Source organism: Mytilus edulis, chromosome 2 (genome assembly GCF_963676685.1).
Source record: "Mytilus edulis chromosome 2, xbMytEdul2.2, whole genome shotgun sequence".
Classification (NCBI taxonomy): Eukaryota; Metazoa; Mollusca; class Bivalvia; order Mytilida; family Mytilidae; genus Mytilus; species Mytilus edulis.
Window position 1 is genome coordinate 93,309,391 of NC_092345.1, and position 26,937 is coordinate 93,336,327.

At 30.8% G+C, this 26,937-nt stretch overlaps 2 protein-coding genes across 3 annotated transcripts; one reads left to right on the forward strand and one right to left on the reverse strand.

The window, feature by feature from the left end:
- Window positions 1-5,406: 5,406 nt before the first annotated feature.
- On the forward strand, window positions 5,407-15,217 carry LOC139513468 (cubilin-like). 2 transcript variants are annotated; one of them, XM_071302015.1, is made up of 9 exons: window positions 5,407-5,559; window positions 6,045-6,235; window positions 6,521-6,614; window positions 7,228-7,337; window positions 9,002-9,166; window positions 10,159-10,249; window positions 11,934-12,061; window positions 12,831-12,980; window positions 14,076-15,217. In XM_071302015.1, exons 2-9 carry the CDS (start codon window positions 6,190-6,192, stop codon window positions 15,050-15,052), a joined length of 1,761 nt encoding a protein of 586 aa, XP_071158116.1. In that variant the 5' UTR covers window positions 5,407-5,559; window positions 6,045-6,189; the 3' UTR covers window positions 15,053-15,217. The 2 variants fall into 2 exon arrangements, with proteins under 2 accessions (XP_071158116.1, XP_071158117.1); XM_071302016.1 differs by lacking the exon at window positions 5,407-5,559 and having other exon boundaries at window positions 5,835-6,235.
- Window positions 15,218-15,759: 542 nt separating this feature from the next.
- LOC139513469 (COMM domain-containing protein 3-like) lies at window positions 15,760-26,828 on the reverse strand. Its single transcript, XM_071302017.1, has 8 exons — window positions 26,641-26,828; window positions 24,533-24,644; window positions 23,591-23,654; window positions 22,567-22,601; window positions 21,096-21,156; window positions 20,374-20,430; window positions 17,744-17,803; window positions 15,760-15,884 (listed from the first exon to the last, which is right to left on the reverse strand). The coding sequence occupies exons 1-8, from the start codon at window positions 26,777-26,779 to the stop codon at window positions 15,825-15,827; spliced, it is 588 nt and encodes a 195-aa protein (XP_071158118.1). The 5' UTR covers window positions 26,780-26,828; the 3' UTR covers window positions 15,760-15,824.
- Between the last annotated feature and the right edge of the window lie 109 nt (window positions 26,829-26,937).

Here is a 26,937-nt window from a genome sequence, read left to right on the forward strand (position 1 = left end):
GCTCATCTTTTGTTGTCATGTTAGATGTTTTGTGGTTCATACCTATATATCAAGCTGAACCATTTGTAAATGTTTTTTACAGTTGTCTTTTGTTGTGCTGTCACACCAACATAAGGAGGGTATGAGCGTTCACTTACATATCTTATCAACCGCGCCACATACTCTATGTACCGCAAGTCAGGAGACTTTAACTCAATGTTGTCGTAGGGTCAAAAAGTTGGATAAAAACTACCAAAGGAAATTCAAAACGGTAAATCCTTGTTTAGGTTGCACTTTGTAAATAGCTGTTGCACAAGCCACGCCTCATTTGGGGAGATATATAATATTCATAGAATATGTTAATTTTTTAACGTACTGGTTCCAAATATGATTTCTGTATTTTATCTCTTAGAGATATACCTTGGGAATGTTACCAGTAAAGAAAAACAAGCTAATTTAATTCTTAGGTAGTCCAATAGTGGAGGTAGGGGTAGTATGGTATGTTAGTATAAGTTTAAAATTCTTAGAGGTTCAGGTTCATATACATGTTGAAAATATGCTGCACAGCCCTAAATTTGACCTTTGAATAAAATAGTAGTACATATCAACTTTCCGATCTGGGATATAATTTTTCGCGAAATTTCATAGTAAAAGTGACACCGATTTAGCCGAAAAGGGGATTCCTAAAGGAAATTGCATTGTCTATATTTACAGAATTGCACCCATGACATGTTTGTATTTTCGTAAATTGTATTGATATAATATAGGTTGCTATTTTTTAAAAGTGAATTATTTCACATTCTTCATGTCGGGTCTTCTTGATAGTTAATTACATTTTTTTTTTAATTGTTGAAAGACTATAATTGATTGCATTTTCGTCATTTGGACTCGGAATGACAATTGCCTCATTATATATATCATACAACATCAGCTTATTTTTAAACAGTTTAAATTATACTTAACTCTATTCTCATCGATAAATTATGATTAATTCTATTCTGAAATAGATAAATCAACTATAGTTATACGTGTATGAATACACACAAAATGTAATCATTATTTTAAACCTCGGGCATCATAAATAACAGTTAGTTAAAAAACCAAACACTAAAAATAAGCTTTTGGGAATGAATTTTCTAAATAATTAGAATTATAGAGCTCTGAGAAATAAACCATTCGTTGCATGTCAATTTAATGTAAAATATTGTTTATATGATAATGTGCACGTTTAAGGTAAGAAGTTGCAAATTTAGAGAATTAGATATAAATGTCTGTACACATCAGAATAATATAAGTTGGGATAATAAACGAAATTAACCATTAAGCTAGTATAAGTTACTTATAATTAATAATTTTTCTTAAAATGCCCTGTACCAAGTCAGGAAAATGGCCATTGTTATATTATTGTTCGTTTCTGTGTGTGTTACATTTTAATGTTGAGTTTCTGTTGTGTCGTGGTTCTCTTATAGTTGATACGTTTCCCTCAGTTTTAGTTTGTAACCCGGATTTGTTTTTTCTCTATCGATTTATGAATTTCGAAGAGCGGTATACTACTGTTGCCTTTATTTTACAGACAATTAAAAATCCTACCATTTTACTTGTCTATCCCAAATTCGTGTATTTGGTTTTGATGTTATATATATATGTTATATTTGTTATTCTCGTGGGATTTTGTCTATGTGTGTTACATTTTAGTGTTATGTCGTTGTTCTCCTCGTATATTTAATGCGTTTCCCTCGGTTTTAGTTTGTTACCCCGATTTTGTTTTTTGTCCATGGATTTATGAGTTTTGAACAGCGGTATACTACTGTTGCCTTTATTTAGACGTTCAGTTAATTACTGGAAATAAATGTTATGAGCAATATTTTAAGTAATGATAAACCAGATGTTCATTTTTAGCCATGGTGTTGTCAGTTTATTTTCGATTTATGAGTTTGACTGTCCCTCTGGTATCTTTTGTCCCTCCTTTAGACAACATTTTTTTAGTTATGAATAAGACAATTTTTCATCAACTAAAGTTGTTGTCATGTCATTTGTTTAAAGGTTAAACAATGTTGCCATTCGAGTAAGGGCCGTCCGATTTGCGTTATCATTGGAGTATTTTACTTTATATATATATATATATCTCTAATTTCGTTAATTTTCCAAGCTAAACTAACCCAACATCCCCTTTTTAACATTGCTTCTCTAGATTTTGGTACCTGTTTTGAAATGAAACTTTATAAAAAGCCTCTCCAGACAACACATACGTACAGTGATTTTTCTTTCTTTCTTTTTTTTGGAATTATTTAGGAGCGGGAAATAAATTTTTGTTAACTAATTCTTCTTGATGGAGTTTTGTTATGGTTTGTTTTCTATATGCCTTTTTGTGTTTCTTTGTTACAGAATAGTTTGTGTTATAGCTATTAAGATTATAACACCATGTCGGCTGTTGTACCCCTTATTTTTGACATTTTTACCTGTTATTTCTATTTGTTTTGTTCACACACTGGTGTCAATATAATGGAATTTTATGCGACTTTTTTTTATAAAACTGCCTATAAGTCTTGTGTATTTTAACATTTCAGAATTCAAGTGCGGTTGTTCTGGCAATGTTTTCAAGTTTTGGAATGGTTGCTTCTTTTGGAGTCTTCTATTTTTTTAATGTAGCATTTTTTCCACAACTGACTTGAAAAAAAAGAATTGAATGCCTCTTTTTGTAAATTCTAAAAATGTGCGCACGGTCAACGCTTTTACAACCCTATGAAATTACAAACAGCGATTTCTATCAAGTTTTTCTTCAATTTACCTGTGCACTTTATTGTTGGAGCTCGTGTCAATATGAATGTTACATTTCACTGTGTAATGAATGTTAATTCCAGAAGGACACGAGATTGCTGGTAGCCAATCAACATAAAGTATCATAATGAAACATGCAGTGTAATTATTAACACATGAGTTAGAAATGTGTTCTTCTATACATTGTAGTTTTAAAAATAATGCTCACTACTACAAAAGATTAAGAAAAATGATGCGAGTGGTTGTATATCGATATGTCATCATGTTGGCATTTTTAGAGATTTAACAACGGAAATTGGATTACTTTTAAACTTTAACCATTTTCTTTCTTTCTTGTTGCCGATCAAAGCGCAATAACTTAAAACAGAAATGTTGGTTTTGAAAAAGGTGTATGTAGTAACAAACACAAATGAGGCGTGGGGTAGGCGATATCATTACACCTAACGTAACAAAATCAAATAGATGAATAAATAAATGAATAATGTCAGAGTGGTATACCAGGATTTATGTAAGCCTTGAGCCGTCAAAAAAGACGAGGAGTCGCAACAAAGTTCTTAAAATTTCCTAAACATTTTGTTATTTAAAAAAAAATACGTAAAACATCTATATTTACGGTATTCTGCAAATTCTTTCTATCTTTTCATTTGTATTCTTGTCTTTCATTTTTGCTTATACGCTTTGTCTATATGCCTTTTTGTGTTTCTTTCATACATATGACGGAGCTCTGTACTTATACATCCGGTCATTCTGTTATTTTGCCATGGAAAATGTATGCTTTTTTGTTGTATAGTGATTTAAGACAGACAGACAGATACCATAAACTTATTGACATATAAATATGTCAGCCAGAGTTTGAGCTTGTTTTGCTATATCTATAAAAACAAGATTGACGAAAAAAGGTCATTTATTCAAAATCATAAAATGCAAAAAAATACAATTTGCAAATAAAACATTTGACATAAAAGTTCATAATTAATATGCAATTATAATACATAATTAATACGAAATTACATCAACTAAAATCATATCAATTGAATAAATGACAAATAATAGCAAAGGTGGGGAGAAAAATCTGCCCAACTAAAAAAATCTATTTACAAAACTACTTGTAAAGATAAATAAAGGGAGGTTTGCGGGTGGGAAATTTAAATTTCACGCAATGTTTTAGAATCACAAGTTATCAAGACGAAATTTAATGATAAAAGGAAGTGCACACATGGCACGTAAACTTGTGTTGACCCCGCAAGATCATTGACCAATAAGAAGTAAGGAATCCCCTCACATGGTTTTCTACACGTGAAAAAGTGTTATACAATTTAGACAATTAATCAAATAGCAATGTTAAACAAATCTGACCCACTGGTCACTTCAGAGACATCGTAAAATTTACAATATAAAGTTCTCATTCTTTTTATCAGTTAAAGCTATAAAACTACAATGTTAATCTTCCCTGCTGTCTTAAATTATTTTATTCCGCTTCTTAATTAGCAAATAAAATTGGTTTTATAAAAAAGCACAATGTCGACTCCTGTACCCTTATTATTGACAATTTTATATATTATGTCTGTTTGTTTTGTTCACACATTGTAGTCAATATAATGGAATTGTATGCGACTGTCAAACAAGTGATAAGGTTTAGCTAGCTTCAAAACTTGGTGCAATCCACCATTTTGTACATAAATAAATGTCTGTACCAAGTCAGGAATATGACAGTTGCTGTCCATTCGTTTGTTTGAGCCTTTGATTTTGCCATTTGATTAGGGACTTTCCGTCTTTCAATTTTTCTCGGAGTTCTGTATTTTTGTGATTTTAAATTTTTCATCTGTTATCTGGTAAAGAAGAACACAAAAATAAAAGAGAATAAGGTAATATAAAAAAAGTTCTACCTAACCACAACTGTTCATTTATAGGTACGTAAATATTATGAAACAGAAAAGCTTACAAGTAACTAAGACAAAGAATAGTCGAATTAAATAGACAACACATTGGATTAATAGACCAAAATAGGCAATAAATAAGTCCAAAATACAATACACAGAAAACTGCGATTTGAGCAACAAAAAACCCACGAAAATCTGGATCTGGAAGGTCAGCTGTTCCTGCTTCAGTAACGGTACCAAAAGTGTTGCTTATGCCATATACAAAAAATTAGTTAGTTTTTGTACACAAGAATATTTATATGATAATTTGCATTCAAATTCAAATTCACATCATTTACCAGTATGGCTGTCATGTGAATGTCGGTAGCCGTTAACTTTATCTTATTTGGGTTACCTTTTGTTTTTCGGAAAGATTGACTTTAAACTTATACTAATTAAAAATATTACAAATCATGGAAATTAGTTGTTACTTCATCGTGACAGTATTGTTTTAGACTACAAGTTGTTTTGGTTTAACATGTGAGTTTGTTTTAAAGTGTTTTATGTATATACTGGTAACAAACGCACCAAATGCCTTAATAAATTGATTGTGGAATTGATTGTTTATTGAATCATCTATTGTAATGTTATCTACATGATAATCATCCTTCAAATATTTGACCACGCCTTTTGACAAAGAAATGCATTGTCAGCTGATATTTTATAAAATAGTCGGAAGTTACTTTAAAGATAGTTATCTACCCATGCTACAATGCATTATTTCCGGTTCGATACATTAAATATCACTTACTTTGTTCGGATTCGAGCTGCCGTTTTGTTGTGATATGCTGATACTTCATTGTTAAATGTTCAGGCCGAAGTTATGTTTGTGATTTGTTCAACTCGGGTTTTCAGTTAATGAACAATCCTGTTACTTAAAATGGTTTATTTTCTTTGTTTAATACGTCTTTAATGTATAACTACAAATTATCTGTACATACAATCTTGGAAACGGGGCGTAAAACATCGCAGCAATCAATCAATCTTGTTATTTGAAACAATTACTCAATTCAGTGATTGTAACAATTTAATTCAAATTTCAATAATATCGATTTCATCGCTTCATATATATTAATCAATCATCTTCATTTCTTATGGCACAAACACATCGATGATTATTTTTTTATAATTAAATAGATAAAAACATTTGTTTCTGTCAAGTACATAAACTTAATTTCGCTACTGTGCATGTTATTCATTCGTGGCCTATACTAGCTGAAATTTAAACGCGCCTATTAAAGAACAGTTTTATGATTTACGTATATTAATCTTTTGTTTTAGGTTTGCTCTAAATATTTTACATATAGGGAAAGTTTATCTGATCTTGCAAATGACTTGTTATAAACAATTTTGATTTTTAATTGACAGCGAAGATTCATCAAAATATTTGGCGTTACTTTCAATGTAGACCACTGGAATTTTGAATGAAGTTCAAGTTTTTGTCTGTGACTCAATTCACTTTGGAATTGATTTCAAGAAAAGTCCAGATGCAGATTTGTTGTCTATACGAGTAATGTACATTTTTTGGTGGATATGTCTTTTGATGTGCATTTCGAAAGGTAAGAATTTTGTAATTTTAGTGTGTTGTTTTAATCATAACTTTGGCAAGGAATTTCTGGAAGAAAGGTTTCTTGCATTCTAACTTTTTATCAACAAAATAAACACCCAATACAGCGGATTAACAGTTGAATGATTCAAAAAAATGATTTCGATATCAACGATTCTAAAAGTATATTTATGAAATTCTTGATTTAAGTTATTTCTAAGCTTCTAGTGCATAAGAAAATTTCAAAAGTTTAGCATATATATACTGGCATTTAGAGTATAATATTTTATTGTTGTAGTATGTTGTCAGTGTAGTGGACGAACTAGTGTTTTACCAGTTGGATATTCGGCCGCCACTGTACAGAGTCCTAACTATGACAATGGATACTCAACGTAAGCATCATTTAATATACTAGAGGCAGCCTTACTTTTTGTTTAATTTGTCAACATGGGATTAAAGGACAAGCAATAACGCCAACTTTAACAATTCTGAAAATCGTCGTCATTTATTATTTCAAATTTCAAATATTTTTATCACATTGCACTGATATGATGTTTTTTAGTTAAACCATAGTGCATGTGTTCATATTACAATATATGATATAGGAAACATTTTTCGAACATCTTTCACTGCCGTATCATTTTAAGGTTTTCTAGATGGGTTTTTTTTTTTATCTAAAATTAAATGTCATATATCTCATCTAATGTTATCATATAATTCTGCCTGTACAGATAATTTTATATTTTTATGCATGCAATTAACGAACCATTTTATGTACCAGTGAATCTTTTATGTGTACATCTTCAATTAATGTTATTCTTTTGATAAAAGCCTTCTTGAAATCAAATTTGATATATAATTAAAACTTTAAAAGTAAGAGAATTATCGTTAAAGTTGTTTTAATAAACCGAATTTGAAATGGTAAAATAAACAAATATGTTATGTGTTCATATTAAAAAAAGCAAACCTAAGTTTTTAATACGTAAATTTTCATCACATTTACAGTGACATAACATGTTCGTGGAAACACTCCACATCAATAAGAGGATCATCACTTTTGGTCCAAATCAATGCATCTATAGACTGCACGGGGGATACAATTAACATATATGACGGTATGTAACATATATTGTCCTCAGTAAAGTGTTTTAGTTTATGATAGCGAGTTTATGTGTTTTTTTTCCTTCTAGATATCTTTTATCATCCATTACCATGGTTTTATGATAAAAGTGTTATATATAATTATCAATATGCCTATATACATTGTACGTATTACTGACATGAATTATCATTGGTATGGTTATATTTATAAATTAACTGTTTACAAAATTTTGAATTTTGAAATACTAAGGCTTTTCTACCTCAGGCATAGATTACCTTGGCTGTAATTGGCAAAACGTTGAGGAATTTTGGTCCTCAATGCTTTTCAACTTCGTACTTTATTTGGCCCTTTTAAACTTTTTTGGATTCGAGCGTCACTGATGAGTCTTTTGTAGACGAAACGAGCGTCTGGCGTATATACAAATTTAGTCCTGGTATCTATGATGAGTTTATTTACTAAGTAATCTATGTTTATCGAAAATAAACTATAACATATATTTAGACACTAAAGGATTTCTAAGACAACATCTTTCAGATACTTAAGCTTTTAAAACCTCTGTATTATTCATCTAATGATCAAATTTGATACGACTTATTCCTGTAGTAATGCATATAATTCTATCTTGCCACCGCGATTGTGCTACGAAAATATTTCTTGTTAGGGTAAGGACTGGTGTTATGGTTACGTTTTTATCTATAAATGCAGATATTTTGCCTGAAATCAGACTGTTTTATGTTGAATAGTCAGGAAAATATAAAATGTGCCAAAGCTTGGTGTGTTTTAATGAAGTATTTTACTAGTGTCTCCTAGATTTTATACATTTTATTGAATTCTTGAGTTTTGGAATAAATCAATTTTTGTTGATACATGTTGATTTTGTGCTTTTAACACTTTTGCATTAATGTGTAAGTTTGTCTATACCTAGAAATTACAAGGTGATTATTTCTCCAACGGATTAACATTTACCCACAAGTTTGGAGAATTTTGTTGAAAGATATAAGTTACAAAAAAAATGATAGTAGAAGAATAGTAGAAAGTGAATCAAGTATTTTGTTTCTTACAGCAGATAAAAAACTAAGACTAGTTAAACTGTCGTTTGTCTTTGTTTAAATACATGTCAAAGAATACAAATAAAAAGAATCCTAAATGTTACAAGCTGTTACGAATAGACCAAATACCACTTCCATAAAGTGTCTGAATATGTTTAATTTGTAAACTTTTTATATCTTAAACAGTTGTAATGAATTTACTGACTTATATTTATAAATTTGGTATTTCCGAAACGCTTTTTCTTGATTTACCTTCATCGGGAACGCTCTAAGCCAATGATGTTTAAATGCAAAGAAATGTTAGAAGCTATATATCAAACTGGACTTTCGAAATGTGACAGGTTGAGTTGAGTGCAGTTTTAAAATATCTCAAGAACATCGGTTAGAATTATGTGTTTATCCGTAGTTTGAAAACTGTTGTTTGTCAAATTACTCTGGTTTATTGAACCTGTCTGCACAATGATGTGATATTATTCACGGCTAATATTCCCATGGTTTAAAATACAATGTAATATTTTAATTCATCTTAACACATGCATAAACAATAAAATGGTAACCTTAGTCGCATCGTTAAAGTTTGAATTGGTAACTGTTACATTACTAATTACATTGATATTTATATTTTTAGGCACAAACACCACTGGTTTAAATTTGCACACTTGCTTAACAAAGGGATATCCTAGATATTTCATAGCTTCGACTGGTTATATATATACATCGTTCATCACTGACAGCATGTCCAATGCAGAGGAAAAGGGATTTTCATACAACGTTATATCAGCTAAAGATTTTTGTATGTACTTTTGTATGATCCTCAATTAATATTAGATTTTAAATTAATGCCTTATTGAATATGTGCAATTTTTTATAACATTAAATGGTATTGTGCTTGTATTTGCAGAGATGTGGTGTTGATCTGACGAAATAAATCTTATTTCCACTTCCACCGATGTCACAAAACTTAACATTGTATAATCGAGAAATCAATTGATTAGTGAATAAAGATCGTTGCAAATACTTTGTTTTGAACCGAGTTGGGACGAGCTGGAAGTCAGCTTATGATATAATAATTTTGGTCCAGGTTTACGGTTCTCGTAGACATATCTTCCTAGCCATATCGTACCATCTTCGACTTGATACTTAAATTGAAAATTTAAGTTTCTACTTGTTATCTTTTGGCGATTTGTCTAAATTTAACAAAATCTGATTTGCTCAGGATACATTTTTTTTAGCCCTTTTGATTTTGGATCAATAGCTAAAATTTCAAGGTTATACCAGCTATATCGTTTCCACATGTTGTCTTTTGAATCGTATGTACAACCGTTACCATATTTATCCAATCAGACGACACACACCTTTTTGTTTTGATGTCACTAGGTCAAAAACTAAAAGAATGGCAACATTGGCTTTTCTCATTTATCTGAATCAAAAGTCAAACTTTCACAATAATTAGCAAGAGAATGCAATTTTGAAAGAAGAATTCCTGAATTATAGTCAGTAAGTCAAATGTCACAATGCCAATATTAAGACTATTAACATTTGACTGGCTCCATTCTATTTTTACTAAATATGTTTACTCTTCGAGAACTTTTCACGTCCATGTTTAGAATGATTAATGCATGTACAAAAGGAGATGTTGTATCTATCGAAATAAACTACTTACAATATCGTAATATATCCACCATTTTTTTCCATTTTCAGTGGGCTAATGCAAAAATATTGTTTTCTCTCTGAGTTTCCTTTTTATAAAACACACATATATTTATTTAATTATTTAAATTTCAGCTGATTCTGCATGTTCTTCTATTCAAACAATAGTGGCGTCCACTACAGTACAATATATCAGTAGTCCAATGTTTCCTAACGATTATCCAGCGTAGGTATTCTAGTAAAACAAAATCTTCATCTTTTTTTAATTCAGCTATATTAACAGAACATTTAAAAACACTGTGTTTAGTTATATAAGATTCATGCGCAGTCATATCTGTTTATGATTTTAAATTCATTACAGCGCAAGCACCTCGGTTAGTTTTCCTGAAATAATAAAAATATCTCAAACTAGCTCATTTCGAAAACCTTTCACAGAGTATTTAAATAAGATAATGCCTGTACAAAGTCAGGAATATGAGGGTTGTTATCTATTCGTCTGATGCATTCGAGCTTTTGATTTTGCCATTTGATTAGGGACTTTCCTTTTTGATATTTCCACGAAGGTCAGTATTTTTGTGATTCTAATTTTTGCAAGTCAATAGAATCAAATACTTTACAATTACCCAAGTGAAATATTTTCCAATTTAAGAGTCGTTTCTTTCATGATTATAAAATACCTAAATCATTTTAAACACAAAGTCACCCTAGAGATGCAAGGCTTCCACCCAGGCATATAAAGTCTTATCCAGATTTGACGATAAGTCTTCTGTCGATACATGTTGAATTATTCACTTGGTGTTTTAGATGAGTTTTTACAACCATTGAATCGCTGCCACTTTTCATCCAAAAATTATCATGTAGTCCTGTCATGTAATGTTGTTATTTTAGTGTAATATTAAACATTGCCATAAAAGCGCGTGGTTTTGGCTAGCCTAAAAAAAACTAGTTTCAATTCACCAAATTTGTTTTTAAATTCCTGTACCAAGTCAGGAAATTGCAGTTGTTATCGTATAGATCGTTTCTGTATGTGTTGCATTGTCGTTTGTTTTTTGTTACACTTCAGTGTTTCTGTTATTTCGTTGTTTTCCTCTTATAGTTGATGTGTTTCTCTCGGTTTTAGTTTGTAACCCGGATTTGTTTTCTCTCAATCGATTTAAGACTTTCGAACTACTGTCGCCTTTATTTCTCATAAGCTTAGCATTATTTTGCTAGCAAGAAATATCATATTTACGTTCATTTTCTGTATAAATACCGCTCATAAATCTACTGAATAAATTGACTGACCAAGTCATTTTGACCTCTATACATAGATAGCCTATGGCTTTAGAACAACTGTTTAAGAAACTGTTTTTAAACATAACTTAATTAATTTTTAATTGTCCTATTCCGATATCTTGATTAGATCCTTGAACTACTGTGTTCGAGCAACTGCTGGTGTGCTTTCGATCCGCAGGATATCAAAATATCATAGAAATCAACAAATTTATGTCGGCATGAAATGCCTTGACATAGTAATTTTCTTTTAGTTAACTGCTAATTTTTATTCAAGCAAGAGTTTGTATACGAACAACATTCATATGATATCACTAAGACTAAACGTTTCGAGATATATATAATAATACAAAATAATTCTTGATAAAATTTGTCGAAAGCGGTTTCGTAAAGCAAAGAAACCGACTTAAATTGACAGTATTTATATCAATTTGACATCATGCATAACAAAGTATCTATGAAATGCAAAATACCTTGGATTCAATTGCTTAGTACAATACTCAACAGTTCAAAATAAGTGGACAAGACTGACGTAAAAGGGATTATAAACAAAATGTCATCGAGACTTAACCATAAATATAAATCTTCGATTGAATAATAGAAATAAACAAAGCAATTATTTGCTATTTATTTTACAGAAATAGCGAGTGTTCATGGAGGATAGAGAGAATAGGAGACCAAGAGCCATTAGAATTGTCTTTTAGATTTATAGATATAGAGGCTGATGATAAAATGTGTCGATATGATTATGTCAAAATTATTGATGGTATGTTTGTGTTCATATATGATAATATTTATATTAATACCTACACAATTATGTTTACAAATTCAAATTCTGCCGTAAAACAATTTGATTACATATAAACAAGAGAGTCTCCAACAACTACATTGTATACCATATAAATCGTTGTACGTAATGATTCTTAGTGTATATATCAAGGTGATACATTCAGTACGGTTTACAAAAGATGACTTTTAACAGATGTTTGAAAAATTAAATCCGGGCTCGCCTTTTTTTCCTTTTCTTTAATTCTCCCTTATACATTGTATTAAATTTTTGATGTAAATGTATTTTGTGGTTTAATATTTATTAGACATATATAATGTTACGTACGCTACGTAACGTTGGATTAAATAGTAATATGGCAGATAAAAAAAAACATATTCATCAAAACAATATCTTGGATGCTTTTCAAAGACCGGTACAATTTGGGTACTCATTTTTTTTTACAATTTTACAATGTATTCAATATATTCATTAACTTGCAGCGTGAAATTATCAGAATAATAATACTGCAGTCATACATGTTTTGATTTTCTCCTACTAAATCAGACAACTCATTACCACAAGTAATCATCCCTAGTCGCATGAATAAAACTTGGGGAAATAATTTTATTTCTCAGAAAATTAGAATGAATTCTTAAATATCTAAACATATTTAAATTAAGAATAAATGAACAACAAAAAATATGCATCATAACAGAATACTTTAAATTTATACTAGAGCTCATTTGCTGTGATATCTATTAAATAGATGCAACGGGAACAACAATTATAACATCATGTGGCAGAGATGAGTGGTTTCCAAGTCAGAAATACACTACAAAAGGAAACGTTACTGTGATGTTCCATAGTGACATCAGTTCAGAACATAGAGGATTTTTACTGGCTTATCAGATACAAAGTAAGATACTTATAAACAAAAAATCGGTGTATTGCTTTATTGTAGAAAACTCAATCTTAATTGTAATGTTAAAGTTATAATAATACGATGAGTAAAAACGTATTGTGATTTTGGACGTGAAAATAACTGCATGTAATTGCAATAAATGTCAAGAATCTGTGCATTTTTTATGTCCATATATATATCGATGTATTTCTCTAATTTTCGTCTACATTCATATCAAACAAATCTTTGCACCAAATCATTCCAAACTATTTCTTTTCAAAGAATGAAATGTAATTGGCCAGCAAGATGCCCTCACATATTAACCTTATAAATTCCAGTCTTTAAATTCTATAAAGGTGTTTTTGACAAAAGACTAGGAAGATTAATATATTTATAAAGAAAAGTATGTTTAAAGCCATTATTAACCGGTCTTTCCTGTAACTAAATCACGTTTTGTAGTTGTTAGTATATACAATATTTTAAACAAAGACATATACACTTTCCCAATTATTGGGATCCAGCAGCAAAAACTGTGTAAATATACATAAGACATATAAAACAACTTACTGAAAATTTCAAATCAACAAACTAATAAATATGACAAGGACAACAAAAAGTGCTTGTAGTTGATATGCAGTATAGTAAAACATTATTTCATTTACACTCTCCCGATAAAGTACAAATCCGATGCCTCGTGAAAAGAGGGTGCAAACATTCAGTGCACTTTAAGAACTCTTGTGACAACTCTTTAAGGGGTTCGTTTGTAACATATTGTCAGGCTAAATTTCTGTTCATATCAGATATAACCTTATTTTCCAGTTCTAGTCTCCCCGACTCTATTACACGGCCTACTTATTTTTTTCTTTGTTAATTTGTTCCATCATGGACATGCATGAAATATTAGCCTCTGGACGTTAAGCCAGCAACAAGCATATGAATAGGTTTGCATTCAAAATTTGTTGATAAGATGCTTTTACAATTTACAACTCAATGTACGAAACTGTTTTTTTTTTATTCTTCGCAAATAAATAAATCACAGTATATGTAAAACAATTAAAACAATAGGGTGATACAATTCTTATCAAAGTTTATTTTTATATTGTTCCATAGGTTCTTCAAAAACCTCATCTGATGACGACTCCTGTTATTTCAATAATTGTGTTATCTTGCCTGTACTGTTAGCCGTTGGAGGAGTTATTCTTATCGCTGTCATAGCTTGCTGCGTTATGTGTTTCGTCGGTAAGATGTATGCTGTTCCGAAAACTGTAAAAGTATCGTCTGTACAAAAGAAACCTAGTTTTCGACATATCTTTATTCCGAAATTTGTAAACAAGAAGCAAAAAAATATTTTTCTTAAGATGGAAGAAGACTCCATAATTTCAAGACCTCCAATAGCTACTGCTCAAACACAGTATACATCAAATGACATTATACACAGCAAATTATCAGAGGCTCGGAAAACCACGTTGAAAGCAATAAACGAGAAGGATACAACAATAGCTGCTTCATATACAAAATTGATAAAAAGAAATCAAGATAAACACAAAGAAATTTTACAAAACAGTATAATTGAAGATGATATTTCAAGTAACTTTGCATTACAAAAGTCAGGACAATTTGCATCAGAAAAGACCAACAAAGAATGTCAAAATGAACAGGTAGAGTCAACAACAAATGCAGGCTTATCAAAAATGGATTCAATTAGCTACGAAAAAGAGGGCAACACATCTATTAAAGAAAAAAGAAAGACTAAGTCGTCAATAACTCGAAACAAAAAGACACATTCCACTTCTACAATTGATGAAGGAAAGGTATCTGTCCCCGCTGACAATGTTAATAAAAACTTTGATATGGTGAAAACTAAGGTTAAACTGAAGCCAGATTTGAACAAAAATATAGAAAGTCGTTACAAGGCTTTTTTCAGGAAAAGCATAGAAGATCCGTTCCCTCCGAACAATACTGACGGAAGTGTGTCAAAACCTGCTGCTGAATTAGAAAAACCAATTGAGAAAGTGAAAATTCGAAAAATGCAAACTTTAAAGAAATTAAATAGAAAAAGAAAAGAACAAGGGATTAAGCAGACATGACATTATTAAGTGTTATATCATCACATTGATATTTCATTTAATGTTCATCAAACGGGTATTTTTTTTTTACATGTTTTCGCATTACAGCATTTATCACATATATATTTGTCAGATATATTATGTATATGTATGTTTAACATTAATAATAAAATCCTACATTAGTCATGACTCGTTTCATAATCTGGACATTATTTAGTTCTGTGTAACTATAGCTTCGGATTAAAATTGATAACTTTCACTCAAAGGGATAAAAGACTGAAACTTGATGCAACTAGTGAAGATTTGCGGTTAACTTTCTGAAGCATCCGATTTCATTTTGCTCAGTATATAGCTAAATACGTAATATTATGTTGACTGGTGTGAGGTTTTAGGGGTCTTTTCTTATGAATATGACAACCGACAAGGTGTTAATAGCTCATGTTCTCAAAAAGTTATATGGTTTTGAGGAATTTGAAATAGCTTAAGAGTGAAATAGAGGCCCCAATGAACCAGTCGCTCAGAAATGAGAAAGAAAACTGTACCCTATAGTCGGTATATCAGGATGGTATATATCAAAACGGTGCTAAAAAAACTCTCATACATATTATACCAAAAATAGTTGATTACTCTTTTAACACAATTCTATAAAAAAAAAAATACAGACCTAAACGCTGATGTGGACATAATGCAGGATCTTACTATCACAATAAAAACTTAAATACATAAAATAATGAAGAATTTTTATTATCAACAATTTACAAATAAATAACAATAGTCTATCACTTTTTTCAGCCTACACTTGGCCAATCTTTTCTAAACATTTTGTGGCATCTTTAAGCTTCCCAACAAAATCCTAAAATTTAAAAAAAATAAAATTCTTTAAAATATACATAAATATACATAAAATAAGAATTGTCAAATAAACATAGAAGCCATGCTTTAATAAAAGCATCATTGAATTCAGAAAATGGGGTTATTTGCATAAGGGGGGCCTATTTGTAGATATTTATGTAATAAACTCCTTTAAGGGTTTGATTGAATACTTTAAAATCCTTGGCTTTCAAATATTCTGTTATGAGTGTTCCTGAGGAATGAAATCCAGAAGAGAACTTAAATCTGGTGAAATTTTTAAAGAGTTGTTTACATTTTATCCAGTCATTTGTAATTTTACAACTAGGCACCTTAAAGATGATTATGACAAAGTATAAACCAGATTGGCACATTGGTTTCAGAGATGATGATATTTTAATAATTTTACTAATAACAACTATGATGAGACATATCAAATGACAGCAGTAGCTCACACTGCTCTAAAGGGATACCAGAAGTGTAAGAATTCAAGGAGATAAACTTTTTTATTTAGAAACCTTATGACAGAAAATGAAAAATAACTAGATATCATTGAGATGGGAGCCATCTCTGTGGGCCCCGCTGTGAATAATGTGCATTAAAAAATTGTATCTTTACCAAAGGACATGGGTTTGTCAACTGAAATCAAAGTTTTTGACCTTGACCTTTGACCTAGGAAGTTGTAAATAAATTATGACACACCCTTTGGTGTTGGTTTATAAACATGTCAAGTATAAACTTGGAAATGATAACGGTTCTCAAGATATAGAGCGGACACGATCTTTACCATAGGACATGGGGTTGTCAACTGAAACCAAAGTTTTTGACCTTGACCCTTGACCTAGGAAGTTGCATATAAATTATGACACACCTTCTGGTGTTGGTTCATATACATGTCAAGTATAAACTTTGAAATCATAACGGTTCTCAAGATATAGAGCGGACACGATCTTCACCACAGGACACAGGGTTGTCAACTGAAACCAAAGTTTTTTTAACTTGACCTTTGACCTAGTCATAAGTTGTACATACATCATGACACGCCATCTGGTGTTGGTTAATACACATGTAAAGTATAAAGTATGAAATCATAATGGTTCTTTAGATATGGAGCAGACACAAAGTTAAAGTGTTACGGACGGACGGACGGACAGACTGATCACTATAGGGCGACCCGCCTAAAGGCGGGGCCCTAATTATAAGACAGCAATAATCACAGGACTACAGGCTACCCACTTGTGACAAGCACATGCAGCCTCAAACAAATATAGAATTTCTATACCATATATATGTCAAGCTCCTATTGATTCAAAAGAAGTTAACAGACACTGCTCAAGATCTCCTGCCAACAAGAACTACACATCAAGTAGGGTTAAAATAGTTTTTATGAGTGCCTTGCCCTAATCCATTTTATGGAAAAAATCAGGTTTTTCTAGGACATTAATCTACTTTTAAGGATGGCATCAAAATAATTAGTCCTCACTTTGGAACACTTGCAAAGCCATGGCTAACATGAGCCACCTGTGGAGCAGGATATGCTAACCCTTTAGGAGCACCTGAGAGGAGCACCTGAGATCACCAACACCTTTTGGTGGGGTTTCTGTTGCTCAGTCTTTAGTTTTCTATGGTGCCTTTTGTGTGCTTTTGTTTGTCTGTTTGTCTTTTTCTTTTTTAGCCATGACATTGTAAGTTCATTTTCAACTTATATGAGTTTGAATGTTCCATTGGAATCTTTTACATCTCTTTTGAAACATTTTCAGTTATACATAATAATGTTTCTTCATGCACAGGAAATCATTAAACAGAGTAAATTAAAACTCCTTGGATGATGGAATTAAATAAATAAATGAACCCAAAATATACCTGTAATTGTTCTAAAGAGCATGAAAACTGCACCTCTTCCAAATCAGTCTTACCAGGAACCTAGAAAAAGTGAAATAATTCAATTAAAAACTGGGACTGCCGAAATTATTACAAATTAATTTCTAAAGTTTTTAAGTCTGTAGTTTTGCTTTTTACAGCATTTTAACAGAGCCTTTTTTTAAGCCTTGAAATAATTGTAAACATTTATTATCACCATTTTTGATGAATAGACAAACAAATTAATTAATTGAAATTAATTATTGTGATTTCTAGAAAATCTGCATACAGATGTGTGTATCAGGTATCAGAATGTGAGTTCTATTTATTGTGATCCTAACCTAGTCGCATTATTTGCATTAAGAAAAACCTCGCAACAATTTATAAATTTACAGTAGTACAAATAAATAGAAAATACTAAATGAAATTGTTACAAATAATTTAGCCTTAGCCTGTAGATTAATTGAATTGTTGAACAACACACAAAACGTGATATTAATAAGTCTAATCACAAGAACTGTGGCATTCAACTAAGGCTTCTTAAACTTAAAAAATTACCCCAAACTGTACAAAAAAGTGTTTGTGTTAATATTCTATTTTTATGTTTCTGTTGTTTATACAAATCTACCAGTTATAGAGAAAACCTGTTTTCCCACACACAAATTCTGAATATGATAGAGACTTTTTTTCATTATAAAAAGATAATTAACAAAAGTCTTGAGAAACATAATTACCTTATACCTCTTTCAATAATTAATTAATGTAAACTCATTATTATTCGTTGGATACCAATTTTGTGGTTTTTTGTGTGTACAGGTGAATTACAAATTCAAATGTTCAATAAATTTCCCGCTTTAAATAGGCTTTGAGTGCAGAAATTGGCAATACCAATAGTCAAATACCCACGAAAACGCAAATTTCCTAAATCTATGAAAATTGATAAACACCAAAATAAAAAAAATCCACAGTACTAGGATATCCTTGGAAATTATTTCCTCGTTTACATCTTACTGTATTTCCTTCTACTAGTTATTAACTTAACAAAACCAGATGCTCCCCAGGGCGCAGCTTTATACGACCGCAGAGTTTGAAGCCTGAACAGTTGGGGCAAGTATGGACACAACATTCAAGCTTGATACAGCTCTGAATTTGGACTGTGATTAAATAGTTGACACAACATAGGTTTCTGAAACAGAATGAATGTGGTCTAAGAACTTAAACTTAAAAACTTAAAAATTTTAAATTAGACATTTACCTATTATGGTCCAATATCCAAAATTTAAATACATGGTTAGATTCAGCATATCAAAGAACCCCAAGTATTCAATTTTTGATGAAATCAAATAAAGTTCAATTTTGGACCCTTTAGACTTCAATGTGGACCAATTTAATAACCGGGCCCAAATATCAAAAATCCAAATACATGGTTAGATTCAGCATATATCAAAGAACCCCATATATTCAATTTTTGTTGAAATCAAACAAAGTTTAATTTTGGACCACGATTTGGACCAACTTGAAAACTGGGCCTATAATCAAAAATCTAAATACATGTTTAGATTCAGCATATCAAAGAACCCCAAGGATTCAATTTTTGTTGATATCAAACAAAGTTTAATTTTGGACCCCAATTTGGACCAACTTGAAAACTGGGCCCATAATCAAAAATCTAAGCACATGTTTAGATTCAGCATATCAAAGAACCCCAAGAATTCAGTTTTTGTTAAAATCAAACTAAGTTTAATTTTGGACCCTTTGGACCTTAATGTAGACAAATTTGAAAACGGGACCAAATATTAAGAATCTACATACACAATTAGATTCCACATATCAAAAAACCCCAATTATTCAATTTTTGATGGAATCAAACAAAGTTTAATTTTGGACCCTTTGGGCCCCTAATTCCTAAACTGTTGGGACCAAAACTCCCAATTCAATCCCAACCTTCCTTTTATGGTCATAAACCTTGTGTTTAAATTCCATAGATTTCTATTTACTTATACTAAAGTTATGGTGTGAAAACCAAGAAAAATGCTTATTTGGGCCCCTTTTTGGCCCCTTATTCCTAAACTGTTGGGACCAAAACTCCAAAAATCAATCCCAACCTTTCTTTTGTGTTCATAAACCTTGTGTTTAAATTTCATAGATTTCTATTTACTTATACTAAAGTTATTGTGCGAAAACCAAGAAAAATGCTTATTTTGGCCCTTCTTTGGCCCCCAATTCCTAAACTTTTGGGACCAAAACTCCCAAAATCAACCCCAACCTTCCTTTTGTGGTCATAAACCTTGTTTTTAAATTTCTTAGATTTCTATTTACTTATACTAAAGTTATTGTGCGAAAACCAAGAAAAATGCTTATTTTGGCCCTTTTTTGGCCCCTAATTCCTAAACTATTGGGACCAAAACTCCCAAAATCAACCCCAACCTTCCTTTTGTGGTCATAAACCTTGTGTTTAAATTTCTTAGATTTCTATTTACTTAAACTTAAGTTATAGTGCGAAAACCAATTTGTCTTCAGACAACAACGCCAACGTCATACCAATATACGACTGCAAATTTTTTTTTGCGGTTGTATAAAAATTGGTTTGAATAAATACATAAAACAGTCACCCTGTTGTAAAATAAAATTACCTCTGTCTTCAAAGATATAAGATAAACAGGTTCGTTGACTTTTTCCAACTGATTGCTCTAAAACAAATAAGATTCATTTGCAATTTCTGGTACTGAATTATTATACCTCCTCTTTCCTTACAATTTATTTATAATATTATCTTATATTTGGTTTCTCTTTTATTGTGTAGTATGAGATTGGACAGACCTTGTGACGCCCTTATAGGAGGTCAAGGTCATTAAACATGTATATGACTAAGAACATCTTGTAAATAACAAGGAATCAGTAATAATTTCAAATAGATAAACAGTCAGAGTCTTAAATCTCCCAAAACACTTGTTTATTTTGTTCTAAAATAACACTAAACAGTCATGCCGTAATTTAAATACCAGCAAATATAAGTACATAACAAAGGACCAATCGTTCAGCTTCTGCTAAATTCCAACAAGCAATTTTAGGCTGCACTTGGACCTAGTCATTGCATACTCATATTTTTAAATGTTTCTACTTAAAGATAATTTATTCTGTCTGTAAATGTACATATTTTCATGTGGGATGAATAAAAAGGCATCTACTTGATTTAAATTTTGGTGAATAATTGTCTCATAGGCAATTATACCACATCATCTTATTTTTATAAATTCTTACAGGAAAAAAACAATATTTTGGTGACATTTTCACCAGTGGTTACTATAGTTAATTATAATAGTATTCATTAGGAAGGACATAAATCAAACCTTACTTTGATATAATAATCTAATCTCCAGTCAACATCAACTATATGTGGTGGGGAGGTACCAATACTGAAAATAAAAATCATTAAAGAAGTTTTCTACAGAAATTAAAAATAAATAATGTTCCAGAATGACACCTTCTTTATTAGATAATTATTTTATAATGTTAATAAATCAAAAATTAAACCGTAATACAACAAGTGTATAAAGATACTTGCATGTGCTTTTTTATGAGATATATGTACAAGCATATGTTCAAACTTATTTCTCTAGATCTTTAAGTGTAATATATGAATAGCTGTAATGTAATACTGTATTATAAATATATGTAAAAAATAATAAGAATTTGACAACAAAGGGTTGCTAAAAAAAATGTAATGCATTGCCTGGCATAGAAAAGGATAAATGGGTTACCAAAAAAACTAAAAAAAAGAACTCAAAGAAATACCATACAAAACACACAAAAAAAATACAATAAGCAAAATATTTTTAAAACAACAGCATGCAAATTGTAAGGTAACCCAGGTGCTTAGGATGAGTAATCGAGCAGTTCTATAAAACCTTTTAAAACAAGACAAAAGTAGAACTGAAGGTAACCCAGGTGCTATGGATCAGAAAGCAGTTCATATATACTTTCTTGTTAAAATATATCATAAAGCGTATTAAACATGACAAAACCCGTATCACATGCCGTATCACCCTCGACCAATATCATCACTCAGGCCTAAAGGCCCTCTGGCTGATATCCGTAATATCTCGGGATGATACGGCATATGATACGGATTTTGCCATGTATTATTCTCTATAATAATGGTTTTCATATACGTCATATCAGAAAATTTCACATCAGCAACAAATGATAAATTTATCAATTTTCATATTTTTAGTATGTTTTTGCAAATTTTTTACTTAGTTCCATAAATCGTACACAGGACCAAGTAAAGGCAATTTGAAATCTCCACTATGGATGGGTGTTAAGACCATTTTGTATAGTGAAAAAAGAGAAAATCTTAAAATCTATAGATGTTATACATATTATAATTTATACACCAGGTAGAATGGTGACAGATTTATCATGTTGTTTTTGGCTTTTCTGCACGTCTGGTTAGGCAACAAACTTATGGTGTATTGATTCAAGACAGCATGACACACAATGTGCAATGTAAACCATAAGAAGTCGTAAGTGGTTGTGTTTATATAATTACACAGAAAAAACCCTGATAGGTCCGTTACCATTCTACAACGGGTTGCCAAACTTACACAATGCCTTTTCGTGAGTGCAATGTATATTTTAATGGAACACCCCTTGTTTTTCATTATAGGCATTTTATGTAATGTTTCTTATCAATAACAAAACTCCAAACATAGCGTATAAATTTCAAAAAAAAAACTCAACTCAGAATCATGCAATTACATGATTCTCTATTGTTAAACTAAAGTGTCTATCTCTGCTGTTAACTATACACAATAAGTACTTACTTGCCTAATAAAATCTGTATAAATAGCTTCTTCTCCTATAAATAAAGAAGTCAATCATTAATCATTATAAAAACAGAATAAAACTATTTAAAGAACACTTAATCCCATCTATCTATCAACAATGTAGCAATTATGTCCTATTTTCAAATAAATTGTACCAAACATAAATAACTATTACTTCCCAGAACGAAATTGTTCGGTTTTTAAATGCTGTATCAAACTTTAAATTGCAGTACAAAATAAATAAAAAATAGAATTTTGCTCACTATGGATGCAGTCATGTGTACAATTTACTTTTTTGAATTTATCTTGAGCTTAATTAAATTACCGGCAATTGCAATATTTAGTTCAAGATACCTTACTTTATTGTGATCTTATGGACTGTTAAATATTCAGTAATTCATCATATTTGTAAAGTTGTTAGTTTGTACATATATTAACCATGTTAACTGGAAGAAGCCATACTGAAATACATTTTATAATTCTTAATTGAACTTAGAATTCTAGTACAAATTGAATGCAAGTACAGGAGATTAAGGTTGGAATAGAAAATTTATAACTTCTTGTTAAATTTTCAAGCTCAAACATATAGTGTGGTTAATTTAAGAAATAATTGATGCAAGCTATATTTTATTGTAGTTTTTACATGGGTAGGCATTATATTCGTGATTATTTTTGCCAGAGTGATACTGTAAACCAACTTATTTTCGCAGATACTTAATTTCGCGTTTTACCCTTTTTATACCATTTCGCGGCTATTTAATTTCGCGATTTTCTGAAGTTCAATAAGAAATGATCCAAGTATTACATATTCGCCACGATTAAAATTCGCGTTATTTTTCTACTCGCGAAAGTCGCGAAAATAAATCGCTCGCGAAAATAAGTTGGTTTACAGTAGTGCCTACCCATTATTCTGCAGTAGTCAATATACACATGTGCAAACAAATTTTATTGGATTTAGAGCATGGCTTTATTCACAAAGAGAAAGAAGCCCATCATATTAGAATTTAATTACACAACAAACCTGGTAAAGTTGTAATAAAATATCTATCCTGTCCTGTGTAAATTTACATTCTTCTAATATTGCACTGGAAAATAAAAATAAAGTATTGGCTAGACATACATGTACATGACATACCAAAGTGTGTTTCAACTGAAAAAAAGTCATTATCAAGTACCAGGTTCCACTTAAGAATCTCCTTACAGCTAAAGATACACTGTCTATATATATATATACAGCTATGAAAGGAATATCTTTCAATAATGTTACAGTGTCTTCCTTTCAAGCAGCAAACTCTTCAAGAAGTAAGTTTTGGAATTGATGAATATAGATACAGTTTGTATTTACACAAAAGACATGACAGTCTATTCAAGTTTAATCAGTACAAGGGTACATTGGACAAAAAAACATATTAGACTCCATTCATCTGAGCAGTTTTTAACTTAATGTTAAAATATTGTATTTAAAAAGTTACAAAATATAAAATACTACCAGTTACTGGTATGCATGTATGGGAAACAAATGTCTTATAAATGTCTAAAGAATGTTATATAATAGGTGCATAAGGAATTTAAGCATTTCAGGCCACACTTAAAAATATTTTGGTTTGCCCAAACCCTACCCAAAGGTATAGTCAGTGGGTTAGTAGGTAGGCATTTTTTTTTTAAATTGACAAAGAGAAATTTGAGTGTCAGATGTTTTTTAGTCATGTCTGATTAAAAAAAAAACTTTTTCAAATCAAGGTATTAAAAGATTTTGAGTAGACAGCTATTTTCTGGGTAGGAAGGGTTAGGGCAAACATATATATTCTATTTTCTGGGTAGGTAGGGTTAGGGCAAACATACATATTCTTTTTATGGCCTTACTCTGACAAGAATTTGTAAGTTCATTGTACTAGTGGGCAAAACATTTTATTAATTTATGTTGATAAAAAGATTTCCCCCATACATTAATGATTTTAAGAACCTTAGTGTTGCTGTCTCTGCATCAAATTTTGCTGCTTCTAATAACAGTGAAAGGACACCTGAATACGCTTCTTTCAGAATGGATTTGTCCAATTTGTTGAACACTTTATCATCTGCAAAAAAATTAACAACAAATTTACATACACTACTTTTGTAATTTAAATCAAAAACGCTTTTCACACACTATACAATACATGTACATGTAGATTATGATCATGATGATTGGGTTATAATCACAGGCACTTGTTTCTATCCATACGAAGGTCGACTATCCATCTTCTATTTATATGGATAGTCGACCTTCGTTAGGATAGAAACATGTGCCTGTAGATATAATATAATAAAAATATAATTTGCTCATGGGTTTATGGAATATTTACATCTAAATTTTTAACTATTATGCTACATTAACATGTACATGGAAAACTAGTGATCATGGATATTAGTTATTGTTCCCATATAAAAAAAATATTGTGATGTGGTAAGATTGTCATTGAGACAACAATACAGCAAATTTTATACAATGTTCTCCCCAGGCCGTTTTAGTGCTGCGCTTTTCAGCGCTATCACAATTTCCCGCTGTTCTATTGCACTGACTGCAGTGCTAATCCAACACAAGCAGGTCGCTATATTTTTTTCGTATTTTTTCAAATTTCCCACTTATTTCACACTTCAGATCACACAAATTGACAATCGACTGGTTTACTATTTCTGAATGAATTATTTCCGTTGTTTTAAGTAACTCCGCGGAACCAGTCTAATAAATTTTACAAAATGGCGACTTTGAAAGATCAAAATAAACAAAGATTTCAACATTGACATCTATTTTTTTTAATTAAAAGAATATATAGAGGCATATATGAATGAAATGAGATGAAATAAATTGACCGCATTTCCTGACGACACTCAAAAATTTCAAGTGTTATTCGGTCATTTGAGGTACCAGCTTACATCCACATCATTTATTTGAGGTACCGGCTTACATCCACTTCATATATTTAATGTCAGACATGAATAAATGAAGTGGATGTAAGCCGGTACCTAAAATGACCGAATAACACTTGGAATTTTAATATTAGCACATATGGTGACGTCTAAACATTTATTATTAAATAACATTATATTTTAAGTGTACATATACATGTATTTTATAACTTGAAAATGATTTACATAAAGCAGGTAAGTTCACAAAGAGTGTTATAAATATGCCCATTGTGATTTCTTTAGTTGCCATGTTGGATGTACACACAATATTTATATGGGGACGAAGTCCCCAATAACAGTAGAAAAATCAATAAAAAAAAAAAAAAAAAATCGGGAAAATTTTCATTGTACTTACATGACTAATGAACTCAAAATCGTTCAATTTTTTTGATGTCATGTTTTGAATTCCCGCATCTGCGCAGAAATCTACAATGTACTTCCTTTTTCTGGTCTCGTTTAAATGAAACTTTGAGTAAAATATATATTTATCAGTCTAGTATAAAATAGGAAGGAACGCAATACCAATATCATTTTTAATATTTCCTTGATATGAAAAAATGTTACCTGATGATAGCGTTTCTTTGTTTACATTGCATATGATGTCATAACTTAAATAACATCATAACTAAAATCCCTAACAACAGAACCAAATTCGGAAACGTTACGGTATTTCCGTTTCTTTTTTTTAACAAATATTTAAGTTACATAAAAATAATTCATACAGACTTCGTCCCCATTTACAGGTAATGCCTGCCTCATATTAACGATCTTTTTGAACTTACCGGCTTTCTATATATCATTTTTAAGTTATGAAATACATTTATAATACAATATTATTTAATAATCAATGTTTAATAGTCACCAATAAAGCAATATGTGCTGGTCTGAGACCACAATTGTCGTCCCTTGATTTTCGTTGTCCAGTCCGAGACTACAATTGTCGTCCCTTGATTTTTGTTGTCCACCACAATTATCGCCCCTTGATTTGAATATAGTCCTTAAAGTAAGGGGGTGAAATCACACTGTAAAAAAATTTGGGTCCAGAAATTTAAAGGAAAGTAGTGATTTGAGTACTTCATGCTGTCAGAACAAAATATGTTGACAATACCGACTCGGCGTTTTCACCTTTTATCGTGTTTCTACTCGATTTATCGAGAACGCCCTCTATTGTTTTTGTGATAAAATGTTGAAAGCAAACATCAGGAATATGAGTCGCCTCTCCTGCTAATGCAACTCCGTCTAAAACTGATTGACAGAGCTCCATACTCCCACTTTTCCTGTTTATTTACCGCGGCTTATTTTGATTTCCAACACAGAAGAGTTAAATAAAATATGAAAAAATCGCCCCTTTTGAAAACTCGTCCTATCAAATACACTAAATAAATTTAAAAATGGAGAAAAATGCTTGGTCTCAGTTAAATA